This window comes from Glossina fuscipes, unplaced genomic scaffold, assembly GCF_014805625.2.
Source record: "Glossina fuscipes isolate IAEA_lab_2018 unplaced genomic scaffold, Yale_Gfus_2 0, whole genome shotgun sequence".
In the NCBI taxonomy this organism is placed as follows: Eukaryota; Metazoa; Arthropoda; class Insecta; order Diptera; family Glossinidae; genus Glossina; species Glossina fuscipes.
Genome location: NW_023998414.1, coordinates 43,690,834 through 43,710,980, shown reverse-complemented (window position 1 = coordinate 43,710,980; position 20,147 = coordinate 43,690,834). Strand labels below are relative to the sequence as shown.

The 20,147-nt window shown below is 33.6% G+C and overlaps 1 protein-coding gene across 1 annotated transcript in view; it reads left to right on the top strand.

Annotated features, from left to right (window-relative positions):
• Positions 1–5,524, top strand: part of LOC119640485 (TWiK family of potassium channels protein 7) — a 42,519-nt gene extending 36,995 nt beyond the window's left edge. The window contains 1 exon segment of the mRNA XM_038038576.1: positions 1,768–5,524. Coding sequence (XP_037894504.1) covers positions 1,768–3,029 — 1,262 coding nt within the window. The 3' untranslated portion in view covers positions 3,030–5,524.
• The last annotated feature ends 14,623 nt before the right edge of the window (positions 5,525–20,147 follow it).

The window sequence follows — 20,147 nt, the reverse complement described above, 5'->3', positions numbered from 1 at the left end:
GTGTGTGTGTGTGTGTGTGTGTGTGTGTGTGTGTGTGTGTGTGTGTGCATGTGTGTGTGTGCATATACGTATATGTACATGCCCTGCAAAAGATATTTAATGATCATTGCGTCACCTTGCTTGGTTTATGCAGTTAATTTGAAAAAAGTAAATATTTTTCACATTCTCACGAAACTTTATAAATATGTATGCCTCTAAATATATAAGGTTTACCTTGCGGAATGCACACGCATACATGCAAATGTTTTTTGCCTTTTTATATATGGCAGCAGTTTTATTACTCTTTGGAACAAACAAACATTTTTACGGTTTTTTTTTTAAGTCAATTATAAAAAAGTTTCCACATTAAAAGTTTACACTGAACGACCAACCAACCAGCCAGCTAGTCAGTCAGCCAGCCAGTCAACCTGATCGACGTAACCAGATCTCTCTTCGTACTCGCACTCAATACCGGAAAACTATCATAACTTTTTGTGGTTTTATGTACCAGAAGTAAAATAAAAATATCAAAAAATGCCGGCATATAGAACAAGATGTATTTGTGTTGATTTGTGTGCGCATTTATTCTATCGCACGTATTCACACATTCATAGAAGACTGGAAAGAATAAGAAAAATGTGGTATAAATGAATACATTTATACTGGCACTACATCTTTCTATTTTATTTGTTGGCTCGAAATCATTGTCCTCGTTTCCCATTTTTGTTGTTGTTTACTTTTATTGTTATCAATCTGTATGCATTTGATTTTTAATTTATTGCATATTTTATTGTTGTCACGGTTCCCATCATATTTTGTTTTTTTTTTTATTGAGAGCCAGACACACACATACGACATACGGCAATCTTACTACAAAGCTTCAAAATCGCCAGATGAGATTTCCATAACACAATGGATTCATTATTTAGGTCGCAGAAAGGTAAACATCAATATGTAACATTAGGCTGCAGATAATAAAGTTATTCAGTTGAGAGAACCACTCCGATGTTTATTTTTTTTTTTTGGGATTTGTCAATTGGCGTTTGAAAGTGCGTTCTAAATATGCGAACTGATGCGATTAATTTTTGTGATAATCCAAATCTGGCCGTTTATGTTTGTTTCTCTCGTTCGTAGCTGGTAACAGTTTAATTGCTAGAATTGATTGTTGAGAGGGAAAGCGAGAGTGAGATTGACGGGTAGGCGGGTAGATAGATACAAAAAGAGAAATAGCCCGAGAGTAAAGAACTATCACTTTCGGGATTTTTCTTTCAATATGGCAAGAAAGGGACGGGACACACTGGTGGCGGCAGAAGGAGAGAGAGAGAGAGCGGGGGTTAGAGATGAAATATTGGCTATTAATAAGGATAACAGAGATAATAGGTAAAAATATTTGCAAAAATAAGGAAGATTTCTGTTTGGTATTTCAATCTTTATTTATAAAAATATTATAAATAGTATTTCGGAAGATAGATCAGTTCTTTTAGCTTCTTTATATCATTTTTCGGATAAGGATAACTAAATACAAAAAACAAAAAAAAATTAATAAACAAACAAGGTCTTTGGCGTACTATTTGCTATTTACACTTTTGTGCGTCTTACTTATATTCTATGTTATAAGCTTATATATACGCTTTCAAACGTGTCGTTTCAAGTTTCTTAAAAGTTCTCGAATTTGCATTAAATTTAATTTCGAAAATGTATTCGCCACCCTATCAATGGTGTAAATGGTTGAATTAATCCCTATTTGATAAACAGTATATTTTTCAACTAATTTTACTATTCTTGCAGGGTATGGTGGAATTTCACCCCGAACTCAATGGGGACGCATAGCTGCCCTTATCTATGCTCTCTTTGGTATACCTATAGTGCTACTATATTTGTCGGCTATGGGTGAAGGTCTTTCCGCGGGCATGCGCTGTCTATTCCGTAAAGCTCGCTCGAAAAGTACGATCAGCAGAGGGAATTCAGCTAACAATTCTGCCGGCATAAACACTTCAACAGGTAATAGTAAAAAATTGACCAGTGAGGGCCCTAAACACTCAACCAATAGCGGTAAACATTATCATGGTGGTAAAATGCATAGCTCTCATCCTTATGGCAATTTAAGCAAACAACATCAATCTTCTGCGGGCTCACCTAGTATTCCAATCTCCATATGCGTTATGGTCTTGATCAGCTACATAATCTCAGGAGCAATTTTATTTCACAAAATGCAAAATTGGAGCGTTTTGGAGGCGTTATATTTTTGTTTCACATCGTTAGGTACAATCGGTTTTGGTGAATTGGCTCCTACAGGAAATTTGAGCTTGTACTTAGCTTCGGTCTATATACTGATAGGTATGGCGGTGGTAGCGATGTGCTTTAGTTTAATACAAACTGAACTTGTTATGTGGTTGCGTAAGTTTAGCGTACAAGATCACGTTATACCGCAAGCGGAAGAAGTTGCTCTAGTATCGGTAGCCGTGACGCCGAAATCCTCTTGACAGAGGCCGACAGCCGATCTTTTAATGACTGGCAGTGCTGCGGCTGGTGCTAATACAATGGGTCAACATCAGACCATGTTCTTTGGCCCTGCTCATACCTACAGCCAATATAATTCGTTGCCAAGACGCGGGATGACTTCAGCATTTCAACGCAACACTCCCATACGAAGATCGGCTGGTATACCCGAACATCATATTGAGTACTTTGTACCACGGAGTGTAAGCGAATTTAATTTGTCGGGTGTGGGTGACTTAGCATTACCTCCACCCAGACGATGTTCGCCCACTGTACCAAATTCGGGTTTAGGGTTACCTCATGGTTTACAACTGGGGCCACCGCAGGCCTTACTCTGCGCCCCTATGCCACTACCACCGTCGACTGCGCAACCGCAAATGCAAGTTATAATGAAGCCAAGAGAAAAAATGGTAACTTTCGAAGATGAACCGAAAGGAATAGCTCCACCGCCGCCCGTCAGCGGTACTTGTCCACATGGAGTGCCGACAACACCACGGAAATCGTCAACTGGCGTAAGTGCAGGTAGCGGCGGCGGTGACATATTTATGTGACGGGAATCTCTCAGATGATCGACACTTAGCGGTTTATTAAACGAAAAGGCTAGTGAGGATATGTTTGGCTTAGCAAACAAGTCCAACGATATCATGTTAAGAGATTTAGAGCCCTTCGAGCAGGCCAGAAGAGGCTCCACGGCCAGCGAACCTAACTCCTTGAGTGGCAGTTTAAGCGATTTAAAGATTAAATCTACACCCGGCGATGTTATACGTGTATAAAAATGTCTATTTTATCAAAATTCCAAAACTTGAACAATTTATAAAAATTTCCTTTAGTTTCCCTTTTCCTATTATTTCTATAAAATAAGATCTTAAATATTAGGTTCTAGGACAATGTATGTATAAACATGTTTGTAAAATTTTTAATCTCATCTTACAACGTTTATATTCGCGATGAATATGATAATAAAAAATATAAAAAAAGAATCCAATGATAGCCAAAGGAAAAAGTTACTAAGAGAGCGATGTAAATATTCTTAAAGATACTTTTTAAAAGTTTATATTGAGTATACAACGATTAATTTTCATTTGTAATCCAAAGAAAACGAATTAATTTCGAAAAGCTACGCTTATAGTTTTTATTGTTTATTTAAATTTTTGTTACGCTGTCCGTCATTAAATCAAAAGATATAAATCGATATAAATCGGTTCGTAAAAATCGATTTCGCCAAAATGGTCAATGCCTTCATTTCGGTTTATTCAATTATTATAGGGTATTGTTGTAGTCCGTCGAATTCAGCAATAGGAACTGAACGACTGAAACAAACCTAAAATAAAAATCAAAGAAGAAAGGAAAAAAAATCTTCTTTCAAGTTGTTTTGCATTTTTTTAGTATCAGGTGATTGATTGTACAGGTTCATCACTGGGTGCAAGTTGAAAAAGTGTGGTTGTTCTTCTACAATTATCTTCCAAAGAACCACAAGCTTATTGATGCTATCTTTCAACAAAGAGTTGCGTTTTTCTTGAGAAAAGTCAGCGAGATGGTGTTCGATAGTCAGAAGACAGGTGGTCTGGAGAATGTAATGAATGCTAGAAAATTTCCCATTGCAATGATTAATGAGTTGCTCACAATAAATATCCGCTCTTTCCGTGACAAATCATTTTCAATTTGCAGACAGAGCGGGAACACGAATACGGTCCGCATCGATTTGACTCGCTTACCACTGACTGGTCATAGTTTAAGCGATTTTATTTTAAATTGATTTTAAGCGGGATAAGTGTTTCTTCTTGAAGCAAGTATCGATTTCTTAGTTGTTCTGTTTAGTTAGTTTTTCTTTATCTCATAGAATGAAAACCGTAGCTGCTTCCAAGCGTATATGTGGTGACGAACATTTAGCTAATTGTACATGAAAAACAATATGTATGACAGTTTAACAATATATTTATGCATATCCGTGGCTTTTTTCATATTTTCATTCTTTGGTTTCTGTGTAAGAATGGAGAGAGAGAGAGTTTGCTGTGCCAAATAGTGTAAAAAAGTGAAGAAAAACAGCCCTTTCGAAAACTATACATTTTTCACATGAATAAATGACTTGCTTTCTATGTTACTTTGAATGTGTATGCACATGTGTGTATATATGTGCTTCCTATTTTTATTTATTTTTTTTATATATATACGTAGTGTGTGTGAATGAGTGCTTGAAGAAGTGAAAAACGAAACCACTATTACTGCCACTGTACACAAAACACTGCTTATAACTCAGTGGTGCAGAGCCATATGTATGTATATATATATCGCGTGGTTTAAAGTGCTCCAGTTTTGCGGTTGTGAGAAAAAACAAAAAAAAAAAAAAAAGAAGCAAAAATAATAAAAATGTATGAGGCGACACGTAACAACGGTTTCTGTTATTTCTCCCTTTTCTCGTCTTGCCATTATTGCTGTTGTTCTGTTTCGTTCTTTGTGTTATTTGTTTGACTCTATTTAGTCCGTGTAATTTATAGAGCGAGTGGTTAAAAGTAGCACCGCAATATTCCATATTCGGTTATGTGTGCATGTAAGCACGCTGTACATATGGGCGTTCGAGGGTGTGCGTCTCTCCACTTCTTATTCGTTTAATAATATGACATGAATTAATAAAATAAAAATAAAATTGCAAAACTTTTTTGTTTTTTGTCTTTCTTTTGAATATAATGAAATAACTAAAGAGAAAGCTTTGAAAGTTAAACTGTATGATTAACGAGAAAGTTTTTGTTTATACGTACAGGCGTGTAAATGGATGGAGGTATCGTTTTGGACTGTCACAGTTCACACTGTCCGCCTTGTGTTATTTCAGTTAACTTTTCTGTTAACTCCCTACGGTTTTTATATTGCTCCTTCTTTGCGTAGAATCCAGTTAAGATTTCCAAGATCTCATGAGGCCAATTAATTTATTCAATTCGGAATTTTGACGAATTTGTAAAAACTCCACTATCCGTATGTGTTTGATAATCAGCACATCATTAATTGTAATAAATATAATTAATAATGAGTAAGAAAAAAAAAAAAAAACAAACACAACAAAAATTAATGATCATTAAATATCAATCTTAAATAAATTAATAAGCAACACTTTTAAACCAAGAAGAAAATAATAATAAATAGTTTTAATATAATATAATATAATGCAATAGTATAAGGAATCGTTCAAAATAAGTAAATAAATTTTAAAAATAAAGTAAGTAAATAAAATGAATATAAAATTGTATGTAAATTGTAATGAAAAAACCTCTTTATAAGTTTTATTCTAAGATTCTTTCAAAGAAAAACAAAACGGCGAAGAAGAAGAAGAGAAATACAGCAAAAATCAAGCTCTTAACATATTCACAAAATTCTAATGATACATCCTTGAATTAAGCCATTAAGCAAATAAAACTAAAGCCATTCACTCTTGCTTAATACACACACACACACACACACACACACACACACACACACACGCATTCGCAAATATAAAACGTAATGTCTTACTCGCTCCTTATCCCTCGTATTCGTTCTCACAAAGAAAAACTGACATCAATACCATCCTAAAAGTAATTTTGACATGAGTGACCAACAAACACCAGAAAAATATATACAAAAAAGAAAAATAAATCATCAAAATAAAATCCGAAAATATGAAAAACGGTATTAAAAAACAAAGTTTGTGAACTTTATAAGCAAAAAATAAATAAATAAAAATAATTTTTTTAGTATTACAAGTTTCACGTAAAATACAATTGGCAACGATACCAAGTAAAGGAAAAAAAAAAAAAATGAAGAAAAAAAGAAAAACGAAACAAAGAAACCACTAAAAGCACAACACAACTTTATATATTTACTACTATTGTGTGAATATATTGTAATATTAGAGTAAATGAACAGACGTCAAATCAGATCGTATATCAAATAAAAACTTGAAAACAAAAAAACAAATAGAAAACCAATACATTTTAAATTTAATTCAAATTTCTGCAGGTTTTTGTTTTTCATCAGCACAAGCGAATTACTATCGGAAGCAAATATTGATTTTAATACAAAATTCATCTGTTGTAATACAGGCTTTTAAAAATTGATGTAAATGAAGAAATGAACTTTAGCTCCTACCACTTTCAGCTTTATTTCATTTTGCCTTTCTTTATTTAAAGGTTTCTTATACTTTTCAATATAATTTTCCTTCTCAATATGTATTCGCCGGGAATATCACCATCACCATCACCATCACCATCAACTACCGACGAAATGAATGTATAACAGGCTTGTTTAACTGTTGCCCCTGCCCTTATGACGCACCGAAATATCCGTCGAAAATTCAATTATGATACACACTCATATCCTTCATTAGTGTTACACTTTAAGTCAATTTTGAAATGTACATGTGCCCATCATTCCAAACTGCTGAATTCGGGTTTTCTCTTACGTTTATCATTATCAATTTCTTTACTTGAAAAGTTACACTATAGCACATTTATACATACGTGTACATTTATGCTTAGGATAAAAACATGTCGATCATTTCAAAATCTCTGAGAGAATGCGTTCAGCATTAAAGCTTAATAACAGTTTAATTTATGCAATTTTGCGTATAATGCGAATTACTTTTTTTATCAGTAGTAAAAGAGTGAAAGAGAAAGAGAGAGCAAGCGAGGGAAGCAAAAACTATTCATAATTTCTTCTCTCATATAATCCTTTTACTCGCTACAGAAAATCAACTCATTCTTTTGAAACTGATCTTAAGGTTTCCTTTTTATTTCTACACATAAAACAGGCATGTTAGTTTGTCAAACCGCATGGAAACAAAAAATATATGCGTCATACAATCCGTAAAGTGTATTAATGTGAATAGCGAAATACATTTAGATATATCCATCTGTCGTTTTTTCCGTTTGTCGATATCGCAACCATACGGACGACTCACAATTAATCAAAATTCAAGTGTAAGTAAATAAGGTGATGTAAGTAGATGTGATATTTAGTTTGGAAAGTTCGCTCACATACACACGTATCTCGTTATAATTGTATGAATGTCGTAGAATGTCACACAAGCCAATTATGTTTACAAAAACTGCTGCTGCAACCTGCGATAAAATTTAGATTTTTTCTCTCTTTGAAATCTCTTAACTGAAAGTAACTAACATTCGAAAATATTGTTATGAAATTCACTTTTCTAAGATAAAGTCCGTTATAACGCTTATGATCATAGTTAAGTTGGCCTTATCTGAGCAATCTAAGAAAATTTGTTACCATAATACGCATACTCATTTATACAACTTTACGCTTATTATCACTAGTACTAGTAATAAAATTGAATGCATGACATATGCATGTGATGGCTCTTACAATGAATTAGAGGGCAATCGATACGTATTTTACATACAGTATACCAAATACGTTATATTCTATATTTCTACAATTAAAATATTATCGAAAATTTTTATACCGTAGAAGAGTTTTGCGTAGATGCAAATGTTTGTTATTTTTCTTTATAGTTGGTATTCCATCGCTGATGCATTTCCATATGTAGTTATCAAAGTTTTTGTTTCTACCTCTTTATAACAAAGCTCAGTCAGGTGGCGGTTGCGGCTTGTGATAATTTTTTTCACCTACATCGAATCAAATGCTTACTGCACCTAAGAAACATCCGCTCTTTGCAGCACCAATTCACTTGGAATTATTTTACGGTTGTCTCTGTCCGTCAATATTTGCGTATTCAAAGTGTAGCTCGCAAGGTTCCCAAACATTTCACTAAAATTTGTTCCGACAAACAACTTTCTCTATAAAACAACCTTTTAGTATTAAGTATCATGTGTAAAGCCCTTACTTGGCAAAAGGATCTAGTTTTTAATATTTTCTGATGACAATTGGTCCACATAAAAATTAACTTTACAACATTTAGATCATGAAAGCCAATTTATAACCCCCTTCTGATGTAAAAGTTATTCTGCGCAATAAGCTTTTACATCGGTACAAGGTATAATTTGTAAAGCGGTATTATGAAAATCATGCGTTAACTTGACAACGAGAATAAATGAAAAACTTTATTATGCAAGGTAGCGCAACCTAATTAATAGTTGGCTTCGCCAAATAATGTTTTTACTTGTTCTCTCTTTTAATTTTTTTTAATACGAAATATACGAATATGTGTTAAGTGTCTGAGATTACCTTTCAAAAGCCGGGCATGCTATATTCCTTTAGTAGGACATTTTGTTGCAGTAATTTTGACCCATGCAGATACTCATTTCGCTTCCTGTGGAGCTCTGAGAGTATGTTTATTTGGCATATCGTTTGCAAAACAAATATATGGTATTATCCAAGACGATCCAAGAACGAAACCCAAGAAACAAAAAGGTGTTCTCAGTTTTGATTGTATAGACGTGTGGGCGCTATAGGCATGTCCTTTAACCTGCTTACGTCAATTTCAAACTCTTTTACAAAATTTATATAATTATTCCATTTTACGAAAGGGAGAACGTGTTTCACAGATATTAAACTGTTGGACAGACGGACAGATGGACAGACAATGTCTGTCTTAAATCGATTCAGATTTTGATGCTTATGACGAATATATATATTTTGACGAGTCTTTGAAGCTTCCTTCTGGAACGTTGCACACGCTTTGACAAAATGAATGTACGCCTCATCCTTGAGTGATGAGTATAAAAACATCAAAGAGTTGCCCTAAAGGGATTAATAGTCGCAAACGCTGTTATTAGAGGAGACATATTATTAAGCGTATAGCGAAGCGGGAGGAGAAACTCTGCTAGGGTTTTCCGGTCAATGTTTTAGTTCTTGCTAAAGGCAATGCACTAACAAACTGATGAACGGCAATAATTCCAATGAATAAATTTTAAGAAGCTTTGACATTTCATCGCGGATGCATTGTTCATGAATGTAAATCTATAGCTTCGCATTTTATATAAGGTATATAAGTTAGCCTAAAAAAATATCGAAGTGCTGCAATCTCAAAATTTATTAAATTGAAGCTATATAGCGGTAACGGTAATGTCATTTTAATATTTTCTATGGAGGATTAATTCATATTTGTGACGTTGACAAATTGCAAAATTTCTTAAAGGGTTAAGCTCTTGTTCTGTATTTCTATTATAGTGTTAGTAAGGTTTAAGACGATGAATAAATGCTAACACTATCTCATATGTGTATCTACGTACATATACGTAGAGATTGTATGATTGTACGATTGTTTTAGTTTTTATTTCAAATTTGGTTAAATTAAGTTAGTTTACCCAAGAGAACGTATTTTTGATGAATAGTTGAACTAGCGTACATGCTATTGGTCCGCTACCTTTTATCAGTCAATAGATATTAAAAAAAATAAATAAAAAAACAATTTACATTCTTTTGTTCTCATTCACACGTACTCTTCGAACATACGTACATGTGTGCGTGTGATGGATAAAACAACGATTACCTAATACTAGATTTTACCCTTTAAGCTTTAAACTGAATAACGGGATTTATGTCCTTTTGTGTACATTTAACGAGTTTTAAATATGCAATTTTCCACCACTTTTCAAAAATTTAAGTAGAAATATATATGTAGTACATATGTAATGCATATGCTGTGTAGATAAGTACCGGTGCATAAAAGCGTCACCGCAAAAATATATATTTACTTAGCGCTAATGCCCTTCTGCGGTGCACTTCGGAATTGTAAAAAGAATTTAAAATACGGCTAGTATTGCACAAATACACAAACACAAACACATACACACACACACACACACACACACACACACACACACACACACACACGCACGCGCGCATGCATCCATACATACATACATACATACATATATACACACGTACATACATACGTACATACGCATAAACAACGCTCGGTTTATTTCATTTTAAAGGTTATAAATATTATCAGAAGCACTCGGAATTTTATATGAAATCGTAAAAACGTATTTTTATTTTTTGTATGCGTGTATAAGTGTTTATGTGAAATTTAAAATTTTACGTTATAAATATGCCAAGTTGATGATTTCGGCCTTGAGATTTTGTGGCTTTCGCAAAACATTTAATGACAGAGTAGCGAAGAGGGGATAATGAAAATATATGGCGACGTTTCAGAACAATATACAATAACACAATGAATGCATGCGTTACAGAAAATATGATAAAACCGCATGCATATATGTGTATATGTATATATCCATGTGTGCCAGTATTTATTTTTGGATAAGCGAATGCATTAACTTTAAAATAAATAAAGTCTGGGTGTTACACGCTGTGAAATTAGAAAATATCAAGTAAGAAAAATTACGTTCGCCTCGAGGCAAAACTCAAATGTACACTACGTCAAAACGTCTTTTTTTGGTGGTAAGTTAAGGATGAGTCTCGATAGCGCATTCCTCCTCTGGATGTTACGAACGGGTCCATGTCTCCTAAGGAACGGAAGTAATGTACAGACAAATGTGCGAATTACAAGCTTATGTAAGTACGTAGGTATTGCACAAACAATCGATATTTTTATGTGTATGTGTATGTGTGCACCTCTTTTTGCAATTTTTGTCCCTTTTGGCATTCGAATGATTTCAAAAATTAAAAAAAAAATATTATATGGCATTTGGTTTGTTTTGTTACTCAAGCCTTTGTTGCATTCTACCGCGCACATCCTATCTTTTACTAATGAAGAATTAACAAAAATGACGAAGCATACACAGCGAAACATCAGATATACATCGCGCATATAAAAATACGGGAAATCAGTTACTTGTCTGACCAAAAACGAGTAAACTTAACATATGGATTGATTATGATTTGCATATACAGCGCTTGCACTTGATCACACTACTGTTTGTGTTGTCCGTTTTCGGAACGTTCACGATCGCAAAAATCGAGATGAAAACTTAAGAGTTTAATTGATTCAGATTTGAATCATAATATTTTTTTTTATTGCTTGTAGAATATAACATCATTCAAACGTACTCCGCTACTTTTGGATTAGATTTCGATAAATTGACTGCTGTTGGTGGAGCAGCCGATCAACTGCTATCTTGTACACATTGCATGGATAGCTGGCGACAGTTCTTGCTTTACCGGAATTTCGCAAAGATCGAGATGCATATCCGAATGGAAAATATGGAATGAAATAAATATATATATGATAAATTTGGAGTTTCTTCGACTTTTAAGTTCCACCACGAACACCAATGTTTTCGTTCGAGCGTGCATTTAGATAATGTTTGGACTGTAGTGAATCTGTTACGGATGCAGTTTCTTCAAGTTTTGCTTACATTACGCTCAGATGGATGATTGCGTTGAAACGTACCTACTATAGAATCAGCATATTTGTAGGATTTTAACGCGTTCAGCTTTTATTAAACGATTCATATTGTAAATTGGTAAACATTACACTAAATATATAAGGTTGAAATAAGGTCAATCGAAATCGGCTCACGAAATGGATAACCCTATATTTTTGGGTAGAGTTTGCATTGTTTCTTTTTTTTGAAGACGTGAGAAATTCGAACTGTTTATACCGAATATCATTCGTTATAAGGAAAGGTGGCCGCCTGAATTAAAAACCAACCGAATCAGAATCGCTTTTTGAATCAACTTAAATATTTGTGTCTATGTATTCGTGTGTTCACCTTACATGTCATAATTTTTTAGATATTTTGATGAATCTTCTTATTCTTCGAATATATTAGATTCGATTGTTTTTACGACACCTGCCCAAGATTCGTTATATAAAAACTATTGCTAATATTTCTTGAAAGAAATCGGTATCAGTTAGTGCCATTAAGTCAATGTGGTAAACTTGAATGGAATGAGAGCGTGTTTTGGACACCTTTCCATGTAAATGTTCTTATAAAAAACTGTACAGTGAGAAGGTCTGACTTGTAATATTTAGTGATGAAAGTATTTCCGAAACTTTATAGATCCCCTCCCATATAAGAGTCGATAAGAGGTGAAAAGTAAGACTCTACAGAGCTACATGGCCCAATTTTTGATATTTTATGACGAAAATAGCCGAAGAATTGTAAGTTCTTTGAAAATGACGTTAATTTTATTTAATTGAGATTACATCGGTGTAGATTTTTGGCCGACTTCCTACGGAAACGTAAGCCTTGATATCGACTAAATATATTATAACAACTTTTGATATTTTATGACAAAGTTCGGTGTGTTAATCGTGTTAAGCGTCGCCCAACTGTAACCCTTGTAGTTTGTTTATATATATATTTATTTTCAAATTTTGCTTTCAAACAGTAATTTATTCTTCATGTCTCCCTCTGCGTGGATGCCATACAGCTGTGTATATGCATTCAGTCAATTTTAAAACCTTGTCGTTTTATGTAAATAACTCACTGTTATATATATATATATATATATACATATATAATGATTTTTCTCTCTTGTTTCTAATTTCCTTGTGACTGTGCAACTATGTGCTTCTGTTGATAGTTATAGAAAAGTTTTAGTTCGCTCAGTAAAACGACGACGACAATCAATTTCCTTTCTTTCAATTTGGAATTTATCAATTCTCGCTCATTTACCATACATTCATTCATTCATTTAGTTACTTGCGACTAAGTATTAACACGCATTTGTTTGTTTAAGATTTTGTTCTCTTTCGATTCTCCAAGATTTGAAATAAATTTCCGGTTTCATACACATCTATGGATGCCTTCGTACATAGATTATAATGCATTGGAATGGAAAATGCGTTAACTAATTGCTTTTTATATAATTCAAATTTTTTAAAAATTATTTGACGAAATTAAATTGCTTTCCTGTCCTTCTGTCCTGGCAAACGCAAAACTTAGAAAACATAGTGAAAGAAAAAATCGCATTTTGGTTAAAATTATTTGCATCTCTTTCAGCATTCTTAACGAGTTGCTACGCGATAAGAAATTCTCCAAAGAAGCGTCCGCTGCTTTAATTTCTCATTCCAAGGATTGAGCATTGATTGCGCTTGTCAATTTTATTAGGTATCAATCTATAGCTGTAACTCCGTCAGAAAAAGCCGGGAACGAACTTTTCTAATTTACGGCGTTCAAATGGCGACTGTCTTAACACTAATGAAATATATATTACATCGATTTTTTCTCGGGTTAGGCTTTTTTTGAAGATTGTATTCGTTTGAAGTTCTTAGTAAATGATGGAAGCACTTTTTACTCAGGAAGCACCGACTTAGCGCGAATACAGATTTTCGAATATCGACTCTTTGAAAAGATCTTTTAAAAAATGTAAAATGGTTTTTAATAACAACAACAAATTCCTAATGATTTGTGCCCCTCGCATTTTATTGCAATGAGTCCTCTTTTTCATCCATCTATTTAGTTAAATTGACTTTTCATGATTGATAACGTCATCGATTTCTTAATTATAACGTTATAATGTTATCATTAATATCATTTTGCACTTTATCGCGACGTTGTTACGGTACTTAACATGATTTTGTATAACTGCGTATGTATTAATGCGTATGTATTATTATAGTTATAGTCTGTCTATATGGGAAAGAGAATATTTACTTCACTGCTATCTACCACTGTTCGTTAACTATGTTTTGTGTGTTTATGTGTGCATGCGCGCCATATGTATGTTTGTGACTTTATGATAGCATATGCATGAATATGTAAATTAAATGTGGCAGTTTCTGGAAAAATTGTTGACTAACGAGTTTTCAATGGTAAACAAACATGTTGTGCTTGTGTGTGGCTGAATGTGTGTTAGCTTCTCTGTTAAGAGGCGTTGTTAGGCAAGTTAAATACATCAAGGAAACGAAGATTTTTTAAATTATTCCACAATATGTACATAGCTACATAAATATGTGAACACGTTTGTGTGTGTACGCATATTTGATTTAATAAAATGAAGATATTGAATATTATTCAAAATTGTTGGACGCTTTAAATGCAATGTTTTTCATTCCTTTCGTTTTTCCATTTTCATTCATTGAAAGTTAATATTAAAAAGCAATTATTTTTGAATATCGAAAAAACTGAATATTAACATTAAAAGCAAATGAATGAAAGAAATTAAATTTTGTATATATTAAATAACGATATATTATTAAAGTCAACTTTGAAAAACGGGACACACCATAGTAGCGCCTCCTCCAATGTCCAGCTCAATTTCGTAGAATAATACCGTATACCATGTATACCATAATAAGTTTTACATTTATTTATTATTGTCAGCAAATTTACGATAAATTTATAATATATATGCGTGTTTGTGCGTGCGTGTGTACGTGTCTGCATCAATATGCCATTGTTATTGTTAAATAATTTTCACGAATAATGCGATAGAGGGCGTTTAAATTTAAAAAGCATAAAATTTATAGCAAATTATATATAGGTAAGTAAAACGTATGCATAAACATTCCTTCATTCATTCGTTCATTCACGCATTCACTCATTCATTCATTTATTTGCTAAATATACTTAATTTTTGTTAGTAACTGTTTAGGCAAAAGTATGTGTTGACTAATGGGCGTGTAACATACATAGAACTATGTCTATGGATGAGTTACGTACGTAATTTACATGTAGACAGACAGACATATGTGCGTTTATAAAAGTAGTTGAGTTTACTTATGAGGGACATAATGAAAATGATGTCAAGTGTCAGGGTACAAGTATAAACAATTCATATAAGTAATATATATATATACATTAGATATAAATGTGTGTATTCGCACATGGACATGGACACACATGTTTAAGTAGACACGAATAATTCTTTGTAATATGTTTATAACTGTCTGAATAATGTGTCGTTTGTTGGTTTTCTTGTAAGTTCATACATAACATACACGTTACATGTATATGCCCCAGCATATGTGAATATTTAGCATTTTAGAACATAATTTCAATTACCCGCATTAAATAAATTTTCACTCACCTACACAAGCCCACACAGTCACTCGTACATTATGCACAAGAAGAAAATAGATAAGCAAAACACAAATATGTTCTTGTACTAGTCAATCATTGCTAGCCACTTACGTGAGATTAGAGAGTTGATGAGGACGAGGACGAGGACGAGGACGAGCCACTCTGGGGTTAAACTTTGTTATCTAATGTTTAACGTTGCTTTGTTAACAAAGTTAGAAAAGCTTAAATGAGTTATGGTTTTCCCAGCTGTGTATGTTTTTTTTTTCCATTTTTCTCCCACTTTCGTTTATTGCCGACACCATCTGCCTTACAGTGGTTTTTCCATATTCTGATTTACTTATGCAATGCATTTAAATAAGGTTAGGTTAGGTTAAAACTTAAACGGAATGCATTTAAAATGTATCCACTGTTGGTAGTGTTGTTGCAGTCGCTAGCGTACACCATGCGATATTCGCCTTTAGGAAGCGGAACGACTAATAATTTGTTTGCACATATTTACATATGAAGTAGAACTTATTTTGAAGTTTTCTTTCTCATTTCAATGAACGAAGCTCATTTACGATAGGAAGCATGTACCGAAACTTTGTCACTTATTCACTTAGTGATCTTGGACTGCAAATGAAATCAATACTTTTAACCCATTCGGGGTGGTGCCATTTTGTGAAAACCTCGCCTAGAATAAGATATAATTTTTGGTTTGCATTTCTTTACATTGATTCTTGTGTGGGTGATAATCGTGATTGTGAACTCTCTTTCACACATTGGACTTGTATTTTATTTCAAATTTCTTCGTTTCTCGATGCTTTTTCCTTAGTGACTAATAATACGTTCTATATATATATATATATGAATTTCGAACGGGTAAAGTATTTTAGCACGCGGCTCGAACGACGCCTGTGGCAAGCATAGAAGATGGACGAAGCAGCGTAAACAGTGGCAGATGGCCACATGGACGCCATCTAAGGTAACGCTTTGATCGGCGTTCGACTCTGCATTGCGAATTGCTTTGCTAGATCCCATACATGCATAACGACACGGCAAAAGTTGAGAAAGCTTGATTGCGAAATTTCGACACATCTGCGACTTAACATGCACCGTATTTCATCCCATTCACTCTACGTAGAAGTATCTCGGCTTTGGAAAGTTTTGAAAATCATTACTTGATATAATTTTGCGCTTAGAAATCCCAGAAGTAGTTTCACACTGATGGCATTGTAGTTGTAGTAGAAAAATCAAAAAAATGTCATTCGATGAAACGGCGTATATTTGATTAAATGAAGAGACTTGTGTGCTTAAATTTTCATATAAAAACGCCACGAACTTTTTCCTTAAACATTGTTGAACGTGAACATTTAAATTTTGTTGGTTTTTACGTCGTTCGTTATTTACTATTTGATGGTTTTCTGATGCTTTCTATAAAAAGTTAATTTAAGTTATTTTTTCCATCGGGACATGCCTTTTTTTTTAGATTCCGAATACAAAAAAAAAAAAAACATTTCGTTCAATGAAATTCTCTCATGTTTTTACTAGTGATTCGGTGCCACGTGTATATTAAAATTTTTGTTTTTCAAATGCTCTAATCGGTCACTTTGTTTTCTACGTCAATTTTTCGCCTTTTTTCTCTTTTTTCGTGAAAATGGAAAGTTAAGACTGATGCTTTTTTTCGAATTTTTATCGATCGAAATAAATTTGCGAATTTTCGTTTTCAAGACGATTTACTGAAATTCGCTTAAATATGTATGTTGTGTGTGTGTGTCTCTGTCTCTATGGTTTTCCTTATACGCCCATCTTTTATTCAATTTTATTTTCTTGTGCATTTACATTAAAATTGAATTCATTTTTTTGCGAAAGAGCTTAACATCAGTATCGATTTCTATCTTTTACTTGAAAAATGTGTATTTTGTGCGCTTCAGGCTGTTTTAGATTTGTTTTTAAAAATTTTTCCATATTTTCTTTGCTTTCAACTGCAAGCCATACATTATTCATAATAATAAAGATGAAAAACGCGCTTGAGATATTGTTACAGAATAGAAATAAAAGAACGAATATGTATGTATATATTGCAGTAACGCTCTTGGGCTCGGCTTATAAAATTGCAAGCACAGTATGCTAAGCATAACAGCTCGTGAGGTCCATTAAACTTGCGCTCTGCGCAAAAGTTAAAGTGCTTGTGTACGTACGTCAAGAAATGAAAAGTAATGGCATTAATTCAATCTATCAAACTAGTACATAAAATGCATATTGACATAAAATGTAACGAAAGGCACATTTTCATATATATATATATACATATATATATATACATGTATATATGTCAGGCTGTAGAAGAAAGATCGAAAAGAGATTTCTGTACTCGTCATATATTTAATAATACATGTTGTGTTAAAAACTTGAAAACAATTTAATTGACTTTATGTTACTATGTTTGTTTTTTGTTTTTGTCCCTTTTATAAATGAAACACCATAACCGAATATCGAAGAAGCACGAAATGAATGAGGCAAAGGCATATAAACGGGGAAAAAACGAAAAATCAACAAAAAATCAAAAAAAACTGTGAGGACAGCGCTTTTTGTCAATGTGATATATAAGAAGAAAAGAGGAATCACTTTCTCGCCTAAAAGTCACATTCGCTGGATAATTTCTCGTATCGCGCGCGCGCGCGCGAGAAAGAGAGGGGAAGAGAGAGAGAGAGAGAGCGAGAGAGAGAGAGAGAGAGAGAGAGAGAGAGAGAGTGGGTGCTCCTATTAAACTGTTTTATGTTCTTATGCAATTCGATTGCTCTTCAAATCGTCAAAAGTGCTTCAATCGAGACATAACGGTATATTTGCAATATGATCAGCGATTAGTGCGTATAACAGTTTAAATGCAAATGAATGCAAAAAGAGGAAGTGAATAAAGAATCTAATCTAGACCAACTACAAAATTTAGGTTAACTGCGCAAAATATGCATGTAAATAATTTATTTTCAAATAGCAAAAAAGCGAGACATTCTCCACATTTCGAAGATAGTTTACCTATGCACATGCATTTGGCACTATAAAAATCTAAAGGTATACATCATTAATAATGTAATTGTGCAAGCGAGCTTAGTCGTGTATTGCAACCATGGTGCTTTGCACCTTATAAGGATACTTTCAATATCATTTACCCCCTTTAGCCAAAACGCGTCAGTCAACCATATTTCATCAAAATATCTAAAAAATGGTAGGTTGAACATAGGAAATCAACTCATGCGGACGGACAGACAAGCATAGATGAAGGATGGAACTATGTCAAGTCCTTCTGGGTGTTGTATAAATTTGGTCATATTCTTGTATCGCGAGCGATTTAGGGTATAACAGTCGAAGACGAAATTAGATACCGTATTAAGTATACTTTAATAAATTAAAATGAATTATTTAAAAGTTCTAATTTCTTGCTCTTAATTTTTTTACTTCTTGCTTGTATCGAATATAATTGTTGTCTTTTCCCAACTTGTTATAATTGACGTATTAATAAAGAATATGTGATATATCAATGTCTTCAGGAACGAGATTTTTATGGCAAGAAAATATTGATTTTTTCGTTCACAACGATTTATTCATTTTAAATCGATACGTATTCGAAAAACAAGAAGAGTAGGAGAAACGATCTAAATTCACCAAGAAAACAGTCCATACTTGTGGCCGCTGAACTTTCGTGGTAAAGTACGAGTGAAATGTTTTCATACATTTTGGGCATACCGGTTCCCCATATTTCTCACAAATGTACCGTACTCGTCTCAAAAAATTTGTTCACCGTGACATCTTGGAGAGTTTTTCACTCACGTTTTTTTTTTTTTTTTTGGAGATAATGCCCTATACCGTCCAGTCTGATTTCAGGATTAAGTTTAGTGTAGCTTGAGGAATTTTTAAGTGGTTGTTCACATACCGACATAAGTCCACGTCGTACGCAAGTGCACTTGTTTTTATTTTCATTATGTCAGCTATTGACGCTTTAAGCTTCAGAAGAGGCGTTTTAATTTTTTGGTAGTTGATTCTTTGAGACATTGCTTCAGCAATAATGGGAAGTCGAAATGAAGCATCTAAAGACCAATATAACTTGAGAAGTTTATATATGTCGCTATAATGTCAGGTGTCCCAGATTTTACACAAGTTTTGAATTAAAAAAAAAACCGATTGTTTTTTTAATTGTAATCTTTTTATTGGCTTATCATGTATATAACATATGGTTATGAGTGGAACAGCACATTGGGCCTCCACGGCTTTGCTGGCACTTACGCACTCTCTTATCGAATGTCTCATCACCTAAACGACAGAGTACACGAACGGGGAATGTCTCATGCAGTAATTGAATTGTTTCACGGGATGTTTGGCATGCGGCGCATGGTAAGCAGGAAAAACTAGGTTAGCGTGACATCGAACAACAGCATCAGTCATTGCTCAGCCTGGCTCTTTTCTGAGCATATATGATCAAATTTTGATTATTTTTGAAATATTGTACGACAATTAAAACGCGTTGGTCTCTCGTATAATGCTCCATTTTTACTAATCCTAAATAGTCAGCTGTCAAATTGGTCTTCTTTTTTTTTGGGTTGCCAACACTTTATTGCATAATTGGCTGCAAATTGAATTTTTTCATTTCGGAAACATGATATGTTGAAAGAGGCCTTTCCGCAATAAATGCAGTAACGGTTACTTTCTCGTATTATCTGTTCAAAAATATTATTGTTGAATATTTCGATGCGATACGAGTACAATGTTGCACCAGCTATTTTAATCTACGTTAACTGGGACTTCATC